Source organism: Catharus ustulatus, chromosome Z (assembly GCF_009819885.2).
Source record: "Catharus ustulatus isolate bCatUst1 chromosome Z, bCatUst1.pri.v2, whole genome shotgun sequence".
Lineage (NCBI taxonomy): Eukaryota > Metazoa > Chordata > Aves > Passeriformes > Turdidae > Catharus > Catharus ustulatus.
This window is the reverse complement of record NC_046262.2, coordinates 10,836,564-10,850,875: the sequence shown is the minus strand read 5'-3', so window position 1 is coordinate 10,850,875 and position 14,312 is coordinate 10,836,564. Positions and strand designations below refer to the sequence as shown.

The window sequence follows — 14,312 nt, the reverse complement described above, 5'->3', positions numbered from 1 at the left end:
CTGTCAAAGACAGATGTGTTTTGGCTATTGGCAGTGCTGGTATGAGCACAGCTGTGGACTGGGCACTGCTGGTGTTCACTGTTCCATTCAGATAATTATGTGTATCTCCATCTACCCTTCTCTTAGAGAAATTATTTCTGATTAATCTTTTCAACCTTAATAGATAACATGATTCCAGTGTTGAACTACAACTGCTGAATCTGAATAAGGTATTGAAAGATTGCTTTCATTACCTGCTGTTACAGTTTCCTTAGTTACTGTAATTTGTCTGTTGGTACAGATAGAAAATTAGGCTGTAATTTCATGTATTGGCTCAGTCTGTCTCTCCTTGAGTTTGAACCTAATAGGCCTTTACATTCACATCTCCTGATTAACCAATTTTACAGCTAGACATATGTCAGAAAATTAATTGGTATAATTTTGCATTTTACTGAAAGGCCTGTATTTTGCTGGTAGTTGCATTGGCAGGAAATGGAATTGTGAGCAGTAGAGTCAACCTGGAATGTTGAATCATCAGTCTTTTTGTCATTTATCTAAGAGGTCTGACTCTTTTTTGCCTTTCCTTTATTTACTTAACCCTGCTCACTGATAAGCTGCTTTTGTTTTCTACATTTTAATGTCTGACTGAATTTGATCCACATATCCATTTTTAGAGAACAGTCTGCATTTAGCTGAAGATGCCCTGGGGTTCAGTGATTACACTTAGCAAAAACTGATATTTATAATTAATATAGTGGTTTCCATGAAGCACTTAGGCAGCAAAGCTTGCTTTGAAGTATATAAATATTGCCCCTCTAATGAGGTAAAGAAAAGCAAAATATGTACCAGGTGAAGGAATTTTCCAAGTCATAGCTAGACCCATAGCTTCCTACAGAACAGCCAGTAGGAGACAGAACACTCATTTTACTGCCTTTTTCTCCAAAACTTCCACTGGCTTCAGTGAAACTGAGGTTTTTTTTGATTCAACTTTCTTCAAGGCACAGACCCTATTTCCATAGATTGGGTGGAAAGTGTTTATCATACTGCAGATGAAAAGAAAACCCACTTGCTTTGCAGTGAGTCCATGGCAGTTAGGAATTTCTGCCTGTTGTCTCCAAGGGCACACAGTACATAGTTCATCCTCTTGTACTGATGTTGTTTCAGTATTCTTAGAGATGGAAAACAGTTCTGGGACATGGAGATCAATATGGAAAAATCCTTGAAAAGCTAAAGAATTCTGTCTGTGAATTGTTGACTTTGAAATCTATGGGTGCATCTTATAAAGAATCTAACTGCTAATGAAAAGTTGTATTCATTTTCTGTGCCAGTTTCTCTGGTACCTGAGGCATGGTGCAAGGGTACACTTCAGACGCTAAAAACACAAAACATGTGTTTTGTGCAAGAGTTAAAATAAAGGATGACTTTTGTAATGAGAGAAAATTCATCAGCCAGAACACTTGAGCGGCTCTGCATTAAGAGCCTGGCAATGATGGCTTCACAGGGCCTTCGTAAGGAGTGCTCCCCTTCAACTATAAGCAGAGAACTGCAAAACAGTTTGTCTTGTGTACATTGCCAAAAAACAGTGAACCAAGATGTGGTGGCTCAGACATATTCCTGGAGGAGCTGGAGTGCTTTGAGATGTTCTGTGCCATCAGCTTTTTTATGACTCTCTTGTTGACAAACCAAGGTAAACATACAATGGAGAAAGTAAATAAAAGTGAACTCTCTCAAAGCTTGTGCTCAAGCTTAGCCATTTTAAACAGAAGCAGATGAGAAATGAGCAGCCAAACTCTGCATTTCCCACTTGGATAAATATTGCTAGCTTTTTGGACTGCATTTTTGGAAGTGCGCAGCTTATGTGTTGGCTTCCAAATCTGGCGTGGGGCTTGCTCTCAGAATCCCAGTGGGAGCTGCTGGTGGGATCCTTCTTACCAACTCTTTTTCTCTGATGACACAGAGATGGTTGATGCTTCCAGCTCTGTTCCCTTTTCCAGAGCTGGACTATGGCATCCAAACTGCCTGAGTCAGGACCTGGGCTTTTGCTTCTGTTGTTCCCAGTGGCAGTGTGCAGTCCCTCTGAGAGCCCTTCCACCTTGGAAGTGGTGTTTCACACAGAGCCCTGATCAGTCAGGAGTTCCCAAGCATGCAGAGCTCCTGTGTGCCAAACAAGAAGCTGCTGTGCATGTGACCTGAAGAGGGAGAAACGGCCCTCCAATTCTGTCCTCTCTTTCTAGAGAATAGTTCTGACTGAGTGAAGTGGGTTTGGGAAAAGGTAGCTGGAATGTTTCTTGCCCTGCTTTCTTTGTTGCCTCTCAGGAGTTCTGTGGAGTTGAGCCACTGCTCGTGGAGCTGCAGCTGGAATGCCGTGATTTATTGGCAACCTACTGCATTTAACTGGCATCAGCTTCTGAGTTGCTTAATATTGAAACATTCACTAACCAGAGCCTTTACTCTTCCCAGCCCACTATGCTCTTTTACTCTTCCTGTCAACTAGCTGACTGCTTTTTTTTCAGATCATTTCCTTGCCATCTGCCAAACTGATGTTTTAAGAGGCCTGATCACTTTTTCCTCATCTAGTTTTGGGACCTCCATTAATATTGTTGGAGACATGATGTTGTATGTGTTTGCCTGCCTGGCTTCTGTAACCTTCTTTGATTTCACTGTATGTTTTCAGGCAGCAATGCAAAACTGAAAATTGTATTGGTTAGTACTCTTCAAATGAAAATTGTTTAATTTTCTGTTCACCTTATCTGCAAACAGTAGCAGCCAAAGTTTGTTAAGCCATTTTTTCTTGTGTTTTTCTAGGAGATGATCAGCCAATTAGGAGAATATTTGAAGTCATGTAGTACAGGAATTCACTTGATAGTATTTACCTTTTTCATTTTTCAAATAGTCCCTTTTTACACAGTAATGACAAGTACCTAATTTTGGACCCTTGGTGGTTCCTGTCTTGTGAAAAACCTTGATCCTTCTGGAAATACAACCTTACAACCAAGGCTTTTTATGTGGCTGTACAAAACTGAGGGAGGCTTTTGAAAATCTTGACTGTAAGAGTTCAGCCTTGCCTCAGACTGCTGCAGCTCTCTTTCTTTTTCAGAACCTTTGCCAGACGCTCTGGTGCTCGGTGAAAGGCTCCTGCCGCTCCAAACTGGATGCAGCTGCGGACGGCACTAGGTGTGGAGAAAACAAGGTGACTGTGAGCCACGCTGTTTGCAAGCTGTGCTGCCTGCCAAAGGGCAGAGAGGAGCCATGAGCAGCTCTGCCATTGTTGAGTGTGAAAGAGGGTCATCCTGTGATGTCTCCGTTTACATTTCCACTTAGGTGTTCAGCCCTCATGAGCTGAAATAACAAATAATTCACAGAAACTTCTCACTGTGATAATGATCTGAAGCTCTTTGTGCTTTCTCTTCTCTCCTCAGTGGTGCTTCTCTGGTGAGTGCATTACAGTAGGGAAGACTCCTGAAGCAATCCATGGCGAGTGGGGCGTTTGGTCGTCCTGGTCCCATTGCACAAGGACATGTGGGGCAGGAGTTCAAAGCGCAGAGAGGCCGTGTGATAATCCAGAGTAAGATGAATGCCCTATCTCTCCCTACCTTTTGTTTAATATGTTTGAGGTTCTTAGGACATTGGAAACTCTCTTGTATGGGACTGTTATTAGCAGGTGCCACATCAACACATGTCACAGATATGATACACCTTTCTTCCCAGTTAGGCATACCTGTGTGAACTTCACATGTTTTGCAGTTGTTGCCTTGTTCTTTATTTCTCCACAGAGCTTGTTTCAACACAAAATGAATAAAAAGCTCCATACTTAACATTTAGGCTTTGCAGAAATAGTGTAAATCTTGCTTTATTAATACTACAATGAGTAAATAAATGTTCTCAAACACCAGGTGAGGACAGATTCTTGAAATCTGATCCTGAGGACTCACCTTTCATGTTTTGTTCTAGTTCGTCAGCTTTAAGCTTCAGAGACATGAGTTGTCAGGTATGGAACATGAAAGGTAGAATTCCCTACTACATATCTGAGTTCATGAAGATTCCACATCTAATTTTCACAAATCACTGACAGCAGGAAACAATTGTCTTTTCAGAGAGAACTCTCAAATGCACTGCAAAATATGGGATTTAATGCAGTCCATTTGATAGGTTTTGAGCTCAGCCAGGTAGTGCCAAGCACTATTTTTGGGAGACAGGAGTAGTCTAGATTTCTGTGCCTCATACTGACATGTTTGAGTACTCAGACATGTGGTGTGAACAGTATCTCTACCCTGTCAAGGATTCAGAGTCACCTTGTTATGCTGCTGGGACCTGAAATACATTGTTGGTTTAAAACTATGTTTTTTACCCTCAGTCTCGTGTTCCAGTCTCAATGTTCCTTTTCTAGACCCCAGTTTGGAGGCGACTACTGCACTGGAGAAAGGAAACGCTACCGCATGTGTAATATCAGCCCCTGTCACAAAGATTTGCCAACCTTCCGTCAGATGCAGTGCAGTGAATTTGATACAGTTCCCTACCAGAACGAATTCTACCACTGGGTTCCCGTTTATAACACAGGTATGAAGCTATTTATGTCTTGTATAAAAAGTCAAAGTTACGTGCCTATGAGAAACCTCTATGAGAGTGAGAAGTCACTGAATTATATAAGTTTTCTATTGAATTAGAGGGAAAAATCTGGTATGCTCCCGTGTGCTGGTGTGCCTTTTGTGTGAACGAAAAGGCAGTGGTCCTTCTCTACATGTAGGTGTTTATTCAGAGCTCTGGTTTATAATGGCTGTGATTGTAACTAGCTCAGTTCCTGGAAAGATAATGCCTAAGAAAAGCTGTTGAAATTATGTCTGTACTGCTTGTTTAGCATAGATGTAAACCATCTTCTCCAATGTCAACGGCAAAAAAAAGAATAGCAGAGTAGTGTAGAACTGCATCTTTGGGCCTGCAGGCATCACTACACGCAGCAAGCAAAGCTCTTCCACTGTACAAATGTGACTCTACTATTTCCAAATTCAGGTCTGCATGGTAGGTGTAATTGGTATTACAGTGAAGAACGTCTGAATTGGTTCACTGTCATACTGCCGTGTACTGCAGAAGCAGAGTCCATGACTCTGCTATATAACTTCCTTTGGAACAGGTAGTTATTATAAAAGGGCAGTCATTATTACTATGCAGTTTGATTCTTGGGTTGTGCATAAATATAAGGTGTAGATTAACCAATAGAATCACAAAATTGTTAGGGTTGGAAGGAATCTCTGGAGATCATCCAGTCCAACCCCCCTGGCCAAGGCAGAGTCAGCTTGAGCAGGTGACACAGGAACACATTGAGGTGGGTTTGAATGTCTCCAGAGAGGAAAACTCTACCAACTCCTTGGGGAGCTGTTCCAGTACTCTGCCACCCTCTATGTACAAAAGTTCTTCCATGTATTGAGGTAGCATTTCCTGTGCTTTAGTTTATGGCTGTTGCTCCTTGTCCTGTTGCTTGGCACCACTGAAAGGAGTCTGGCACCATCCCCTTGGCACTGACTGATATATTTATGTGTATTGGTGAGCCCCATTCTCAGTCTGCTCTTCTCCAGACTGAACAGGCTAGCCCCCACAGTCTGTCCTCACAACAGAGATGCTCCAGTCCTTTAATCATCTTTGTGGCCTCTGCTGGACCCTCTCCAGTAGCTCCTTGCTTTTCCTGTACTGGGAATGCAGAATCGCTGAACTCTTCAATGCTCCCCGGGAGCCCACTGGCCCTCCTGGCTGTCATGGGCAACCTGTCACCCACCAAAACTCCCAGGTTCTTCTCAGCAGAGCTGCTCTCCAGCAGGTCAGACCCCAGTCTGTGCTTGGGGTTATTCCTCCCCAGGTGCAGGATTCTACACCTGCCTTTTTTTAACCCCATAAAGTTTCTACCTGCCCAACTCTCCCCGCTATCAAGATCCCATTGAATGCCAGCACAGTCTTCAGGTGGATCAGACACTCTCCACAGTTCCATAGCAGCAACAAACTTGTTAACAATGTGTTTTTTAATGAAAAATTAAGACAGGGTAGGGAAGATCGGGACTAAGCTTCCAGTTTCATTTGCCAGTAGTACAGTAATTTCACGACCATAAGGTGCACTGGACTATAAGGTGCACCCCCAGGGAGTCGGCAAGATTCGCAACTTTGTAGATCAGATAAGGCGCACCGGACTATAGGGTGCACTTTTTATTTGCAGCGAGGTTCCACCCCCAGCTCCCCCCGTGCGGTTGCTGGACGAGGCCCCGCCTCAACCCAGCAGCCATGGGCCCCCAGGCCCGCCTGTACCCAGCAGGAGTGGTGCCTCGGGCTGCCAGGCCCTCCTGTACCTGGTGGGGTCAGGGCATGCCCGCCGCTGCTCCCTGCCACCTCTCTGGGGCCGGGGCATGCCCGCCACCCCTCTGTGCCGCCTCCACGGGGCTGGGGCATGCCTCTGGAGGGGCCGTCCTGCTTCCACGGGGCCGGGGCATGCCCGCCGCCGCTCCGCCCCGCCTCCACCTGGCAACCATGTCCCTGCCGGCTCCCCCCGCAGCTTGCAGCTCTCACTTCCGGGTAGGCAAATTTCTGAACTTTGTCCATCAAATAAGGCGCACTGGACTATAAGGCACACTTCCGGGTTTGGGGGAAAATTTTAGTCAAAAGGGTGCGCCTTATAGTCGTGAAATTACTGTATTTATTTTTCAGCATCTTAATTGCTTTTACAGCAGTTCTGAATTGGTCTCCTAAATTTCAGCTACTGTTTTCATTTAATCTAACAAATGCAGCATTGAAGATGAACCTAGAGCTGGCAGACTTCCAGTAAAATTTCTGATGAAAAAAAATATGGTTGATAGAGATGTTTTTGGAAGAAATCCCAGTAAAGCATGACAAATGCTAACAGCCTAACGTTTAGGCCAAAACCAAACTCATAAAACATTTTCTACAGTCATCTTCCAATTGGAATGAAGATTCCAGACCTCTGTTCCTCCGGGTGTACTACTGCAGAGTACGTTTGTTCGTTCTGTTCATGTTCTGTCTGTGACACTACAACAGAACAGGTGGATCTTCATGTGCATTGTTACAGAAGGTCTGTTTTAAAAGGGCCTTGAGAATCGTGAGTCACGCTGACTGCACTCTGGAAGGCAGAGCTGTGTTCTGTCCACGCTGTATTTCAAATAGAACGGGTCAGAACTGTACAGACAAACCAGTTCTATTTAAAACATTGTGCTGCTGAGCCTGATATATTTAGTCTGGAAAATAATTTGCAAAGTCCTTCAAATATCAAGGAGCTATTTTTTTTCTGTGGCTTGAAAACTTTTTGAATGTTTTCACTCATTTTCTCAGCAGCCAGAATTTCAGCATAGATTTCCATTTCTTCCCTGTACCTTGGAAGCCCTTAATGTTTTCACTTTCATTCTTACACTCCACTATGACATTAAAAGTGTTTTCTTGCTGCTAACTTAAAGTAAAATTGGCTTCCTCAGGTAGACAGGTTCTCCTGGTAGCACTCAAATAAGCAGGGAACTGGCCAAATCTTGTGCTGATTCTTCATCTGACATCATTGTATGACTGAGGGTGGGTGGCTCTCATGGGCACACTGCTTCCAGTTTTGTCCAGCCACCATTACCCGAAATACATCTGAGAGTTTTCCTCCCATTTCAGTTTCAAATATTCTTTCACCTTCTATCAGTGGTTAAAGATGTCCTGGGCGAAATAACTGCAAAGTAGGTCTTGAAACAGTGCTGTCTCTGAGAGACGCAACAGTCTGAGCCTTCCTTGAATGTGTTTGTCCAAACAAACCAAGAATTTAAACAAAAAACAACAACCTTTTGTAAACCCCCCACAAAAATGAACTGATGTTTCAGGTCTCTGGAGACTTACTCACAATGTCCTCCATATGTACACCAGCCTTTGTCAGTTCCCTTACTGTCTTAACTTGTGCAGCCCAGTTTCAAGGATTTTTCACAGTATTCTGTTACTATGTTGTCTTGCTGCCCAGAAGGCTTTAATATTTGTAGTGGGTTAATCCTGCCTGGACACCAGGCATCCACCAAAGCCATGCTGTTACTCCGTTGCTCAGCTGGACAGGGGAGAGAGAATGTAACAAAAGGCTTGTGAGTCAAGATAAGGGCAGGAAGAGATCACTCGCTGATTACAGTCATGGGCAAGACAGACTGGACCTGGGGAAAGGTGTTCGATTTATTAGAAATTAAATTAGAGTAGTCATGGGAGACAGTATTCCTTGAACCTCTCCAACATAAGTCCTTCCCTGCAATTCTTCCTGATCTGCTCCAGCATGAATCACTGGTCTGTGGGTCCTGCCAGGAGGGCTCCCCATGGGCTCACAGCCTCCTTCAGGCACCCACCTGCTCTGCTGTGGGCTCCTCCAGGGGCTGCAGGTGATCTCTGCTCCCCCAGACCTCCCTGGGCTGTGGGGGCACAGCTCCTCACCAGGGGCTGCACCAGGGGCTGCAGGGGAATCTCTGCTCTGGCAGCTGGAGCAGCTCCTGCCCCTGCTCCTGCACTGACCTGCTGTCTGCAGAGCTGCTCCTCTCACACATTCTCACTCCTCTCTTCCTTCTGTGGGTGTGCAGGTTTTTTTCCCTTTCTTAAATACATTATCCCAGAATTGCTGCCTCTGTCACTGATGGTTTGGTCTTTGCTGGCAGCAGTTCCTTCTTGGATCTGTCTGATGTGGGCTCTGTCAGTCACAGGAGAAGCTTCTGGCAGCTTCTCACAGAGCTAACCTTGTAATCCCCGTGCTACCAAAGCCTGGCCACGCAAACCCAATACAGCTCTTCAGTATCAGGCATTTTGGATCCTCTCATGCTGCACTTGGGATACAAAGGGGAAAGAAAACATAATGAAGGTTTCCCAAGCCCTGAGTACACATACAGTTTTTATGTGGAAGTGTCTAGCTGAGGACGTGGATTCCTGAGCCAGACGCTCTGTGACATTTTAGACATTCTCTGTTCCTTCATCCCACTGGAAAAAACAGTAGATTTTCTGGATGGTCACAATTCTCTGTCCTGGCTTTAATTTCAGAGATTGCATAAAGCAGTTATAGCAAATGTCACATAACTAAAGAGTCTTTAATGTTGTGTAAATTGCAACTTCACAAGAGAAAAAAGACATTTTTGAATAGCTTGTGATTTAATAAAGCTACCAGTTTTAACAAGCTGTCTCACAGCTTGTTGTTTCCTAGCCTACCTTTGTCAGAGGTTTCAGTTGAGAATTTTCTGGTTCAAATGACTTTATGCCTGTTGAAGAGCTTATATAGTCCTGTTATGGAATTACTGTAGACCTCAGAAACCCACGTGCTCCAGCTGGAGCATCAGAGTACCCCTGGGAAACTTAAAATTATGGAGACCTCCAGCTGGAGCATCAGAGTACCCCTGGGAATCTTAAAATTATGGAGACCTCCAAGTTCAAGGGTGATAAACTATCCAGAAGACTGAGCAGGATATTTTCTGAATTTTTCTCATGACCCAGGCCCCTATTTTGACACTTTGGTCAGACTTCAGTATGTATCCACTTCTCTTTCTATCAGACTGACCCTATGTTTATTTATTTCATACCATTTGACAAATTCCATTTATATGTGTCTGATAGCTTCTCAGGGCTTAACTTCCATCTATAGGTCCTACATTAAATCATATGATTATAATTACCTTTATTTTCTGTATCAGTGCCAGGATCATACAGTGTACAGTCAGATAGGGGTTGCATTTTAAATTTCATATGTCTTCCAAAATATTTTTGTGTATCAAGATATGTTCTGATACAGTCACAGGGGCTGAACTACCAGGATGAAATCATGTTTCTGCTTGCCCCTGTTTCAAAATTAAACTTCATTTTGGAGCTCCAGGCTTGGTTAAAGTGATAAGTAGCTTCACCTCAGCTTTCTTCCCCCATTTTGTTTGTTTGATAATTGTCTTTTCTAATTTTCTTTGTTTGGGATTTCCTCAGCCAATCCTGAGTTCTCACAGAGATGAGGGGTTGAAGAGAGGAGGCCCACCTCTTTTCTTCTTTGTGAAGTTGAGAAAGATATTGAAGCCTTATCTTCTTCTGACAGACACGTTAATCACATCCTTCTTAGTCAGGTTCAGCTGATCCCCCCTGCATGTGAACTCATGGGAATCAGCTGTGAGGTAAACAAATTTAAATTGGTAAGGAAATATATTCCTTTCTACTTATCTTCATGTTTTTCTGTTTACACTTGGTGAATCTGAACTTTTAAATAATATACAGAGGGGAAAAATATGCCCAAATTTCAGGATTTTTACTCAGCTTTGCTGATTTGCTTCTGCAGTCCCATTCTGATTACAGATAAGTCACTGGGCCCTTAAGGGAGCTCTGTGGCTTGGGATTCCACTACATCTGTGTTTCTTCTATATATTAGGAGATTGATCATGTCTCTGGTCAAATCATCAGCCGGTGTAAGATGTGGAGACCACATGAAAAAAAAGGTTGAAATTTTTCTTGGCTGCTGAGTGTTGGTGGCACTTCAGCTATAATCTGATGTCCAGCTAGGAGAAAGACACTGGCAGAAGGATGCAGCCAGGCCAAAGAAGGTTTACACAAGAGCAACATGGAAGTCAGAAAGTCACTGAGAGAGACTTTTTACAAGGGCTGGTAGAGATAGGACATAGGGAATGGATTTAAACTGACAGAGGGCAGGTTTAGATTAGAAATAAGGAAGAAAATCTTTACTCTGAGGGTGGTGAGGAGCTGGTTCAAGTTGCCCAGAGAAGCTGTGGGTGCCCCATCACACAGCATCCCAAGTTTTCCGGACCAGGTTGGAAAGGGCTTTGCGTACTGTGCTCTAATGGAAGATGTCGCTGCCCATGGCACAGGGTTGGATGATCCTTAAGATTTCTTCCAGTCCAAAAGTCCAAAAGTCTATGATTCTGTGATTTGAAAAACATGGATCGAGAAAAGCAGGTTTTGCTCTAGAAAGGAAAACAAGGAGTGAGTTGAATGCCAGCTACTCAGTGGGATATTTAAGGAGTCTTTAGCATGTGTTCAGCACCTGAGCTGGTGGAGATACATGGTCATTACTGAGGGCTCACAGACTGGATCTAGTATTTCATGCATATGCTGGATTGCAGGAATTTATGTATATTTTGGCCTAAAAGTTACAAAGATGACAACCTTTCTGTTAAAATCTCATAATGATGTAAATAAATTTGTTGAAGAAACTGAAACGGAACCAGCTGCTTTAATGAGCTCCTTCTGAGCAACCCAAGTGTTCCTATTCATCTGAGCTGTCTTTTTAGATTTTTAGGTCTGAAATAAGAAAAAAGGCTGAACTCAATGCAAGTCTTTCATCACTTCAGGAAACATATATTTTACCCTGTGTGTGAGTTTGGTATCTGTTCTGTGATTAAAGTATTAGACTTTTGGAGATCATTGGCTGATTCTGATCCTGTTTATTTACAGTTCTAGAGAAAGAGATCCACAGTCCCTGAACTCAACCATAATAAATAATAATGATAGATACATAGATAAATAAATAATTTTAGATAGTGCCAAATACAGTGCTAGTATAACTTCCTCCGTGGTGACCTAACCAGCCTTTCTGCAGATGAAAAATCAAATAAATATCAGATAGAGCTGGATTTTGGATGGAGAAATAAATACCGTATAATTTCCAGGGCGGCTCCATAAAAAACATACAGATAGAAAAACAGTAAAAATTTGTGAGTGGGTCCACTTTTAGATCAGTTAATACAATCAGGAAAAACAGGAAAACTTTCCTACACAGAAAGCATTTTCAAGTGTGAAGGTTTATGGGGTTTTTTAGTTTTTAGTTTTTTAAAAAAACTTTTTATTTGGACTTAGGGAGTTATTTTTCTTTATAACCTGATTCTGAGTTACAGAGTTACAGCATCATAGTTATGCCAGGACTATGTCAGCACTTTCTGCTTCTTCTTGTTCGGTGATTTCTGAAATGAAATTGCTTGCTTTGTCAACACACAACTAGGAGGAGCTACAGATATCAAACTTCTGTTCTACATGTTTCATTAGAAACAATGCAAAAGCTGAAATATCTTTCTGTAAAACCTGTGTCTATCAGGGCAGTTCTGAGCAGGTAAGAGAGTACCTGGAATTGTGGGATTCTCCTTGTCATAAACTTACTGTGCTTTGTGTAGAAAAATGGTACATTGAGAAAGTAGACAAGGTGAAGCAAAATTTAGAGCACTAAAGTAACCAATTTAATCACATGGCCAGAAAAGGAATTCTGCTGACAGAAGTAAAATCACTTGTATCACTTACCATGACAGCTCTTACCAAACAACTGATGGGTCTTACGGCTGGTAGCTTTCACAGAGTGGCTGAGGGTTGGTGAGGATTACAGACTTTATGTTCTTTCCTGAAAATCTTTTTTAGCTGTATCTCCACTGACATTCTTGAACAGAGTTCACATCAGCTCGAATTTCACCAGCTGGATAACCATGGTCCATCACTGTTGCACTTTGCAAAGGTATTTTTGTCTGAGAAGCCAGAAACACAACATTGGTGACAGACCTAAGATGTCATTTTAGCTCTGCTGACAAGAGGGGGGAAAAATTCCTCCTTAAGGTTTTGAATTTCCTTTACTGTATTTTTTGGGTTTTTTTAAAATTTGTTTCTGTTCCCAGTTCTGCAGTATTTCTCTTTACATGAATGAGATTCACAGCATCAAAGCTCAGGCTGTGGAGGATTCAGTTCTTATGCTGCAAGAGCTTTGAGGGGAGGAGCTGTAATCACCTTTGTGCACTGTGTGGCGTTGTGTGTATGTTGCTGCTGTACAAACCAGAGTAATGAGAGCAAATTTTCCTCCTTCAAAAAGATAAATCCTTTTGTTGGAAATTAATTAGTTTATTTACATTATCAGAAGTTTGCATCTCTCTCATTACCAAAAATTTCTTTAAGCACAGTTCTTTCTATGACACAAATAAAGGCAACAAAGGAGGAAAAGATAAAAATAAATTCATCAACCAGGATGTGGAAGGCTTATAGTTACCCTGCATCCCTCTGAGAACAAGGGGTCAGCTTCTGGTCAACTCTGTCAGGCGCAGGATAAAACTCACTCAGCATCAGCACCTCTGAAGCACAAAGGGAGGGAATTTTAAAATGATTCAATAATGGTGCCTTAAAGTCACTACTAAGTAGTGGGTTTAAGGCCCACTGCTTTTCTCAGCAAAGCATTTCAGGTTGCTGAGCATGAACAAATTGCTTTAGAGCTGGGTGAGAGTGAATAGACCAAAACCTAAAGACAAGTCTTCTGTTGATGTCCTTCATTACTATGATAGTGGACAATTTTTAATTCAGTCAGATAGTTCTGGTTCCAGTGGAGAGTTTTCAGAGTGTTACAAAGACAGGGATTATATCTGTCTTTGCTTTGACCCTAATTTCAGTTCTAATTCATCTTCTGTGCACACTATTTATTTATCAGACTTGTGTCCTTTGTCTCTGTCAGTTGTCTCAGTTTCACAATTTCCCGTTCCCAAAGGCCAGTGTCTGTGAGATAGGGAGGTTGGTGTTTTGCTCTTCTTATGGAATAGATGGAATAGATGGAATAGATTAAGGTCCTGATCTTTTTTCAGAGGTTACTTGTTGCTCTTGCTGCAGCTTTTCCCTGTTGCTTCTGTGGGACATCTCTCTGAAAATAGCCTGAGTCTGTCAGACTTGCAATATTATCCCTATTTCATAAGTTGTCAAGCAGGGAAAAAAAGAATGTTTGAAATTATTTATTAAGTGCCAACAGGTAGATGAAAATGACGAATGACGCAGAAGATCAGAAGTAAGCAGCTGACTGCTCTCTGAGAGAGGCTGACAGCAGTGATGAAAAGTTTAAATTACCTCTGAAATTTCTCAGTCACCAGTTGATGGAAAACTTTTTTGTCAGTGTCCTTGGCAATCCCCCGCTTCAATAATAATAGCTGGATTTGCAGGTTTCCCATCCCTTTCTCCATCACAGCTGATGGCCTCCTTACAGCCTCACTCAGCAAGGTGAGTGGCTGCTGTGTGAGGGCACCAGCCCCCAGCTGCCTCCCACAAGTGCTGTTTATCAGCCCTGTGTCACCCTGGCTCTGCTCAATTCTTCTCATTCTGCTAGTTCTGGCAAATGGCAGGGAAAGTGAGCAAATAGTTCAGCAAAGACCCTGTGCATTGCTCTTCAGTGTCTTACTGATGTATTGTCTGAGTGAGTGCTCTTGATTTCCTTTCAGCAAACCCCTGTGAGCTCCACTGTCGCCCAGTAGATGGCCATTTCTCAGAGAAGATGCTGGATGCAGTCACTGATGGTACTCCTTGCTTTGAAGGAAGGCACAGCCGAGATGTCTGTATTAATGGCATGTGTAAGGTAT

General features: G+C 42.7%; 1 protein-coding gene across 1 annotated transcript in view; it reads left to right on the top strand.

Annotated features, from left to right (window-relative positions):
- The window catches only part of ADAMTS12 (ADAM metallopeptidase with thrombospondin type 1 motif 12), a 148,629-nt gene that overhangs the window by 85,091 nt on the left and 49,226 nt on the right, over nucleotides 1-14,312 (top strand). The window contains exons 10-13 of the mRNA XM_033085057.2: nucleotides 3,077-3,169; nucleotides 3,399-3,544; nucleotides 4,367-4,536; nucleotides 14,175-14,308. Of these exons, the coding sequence (XP_032940948.2) occupies nucleotides 3,077-3,169; nucleotides 3,399-3,544; nucleotides 4,367-4,536; nucleotides 14,175-14,308 (543 nt within the window). The remainder of the gene's footprint in view (nucleotides 1-3,076; nucleotides 3,170-3,398; nucleotides 3,545-4,366; nucleotides 4,537-14,174; nucleotides 14,309-14,312) is intronic.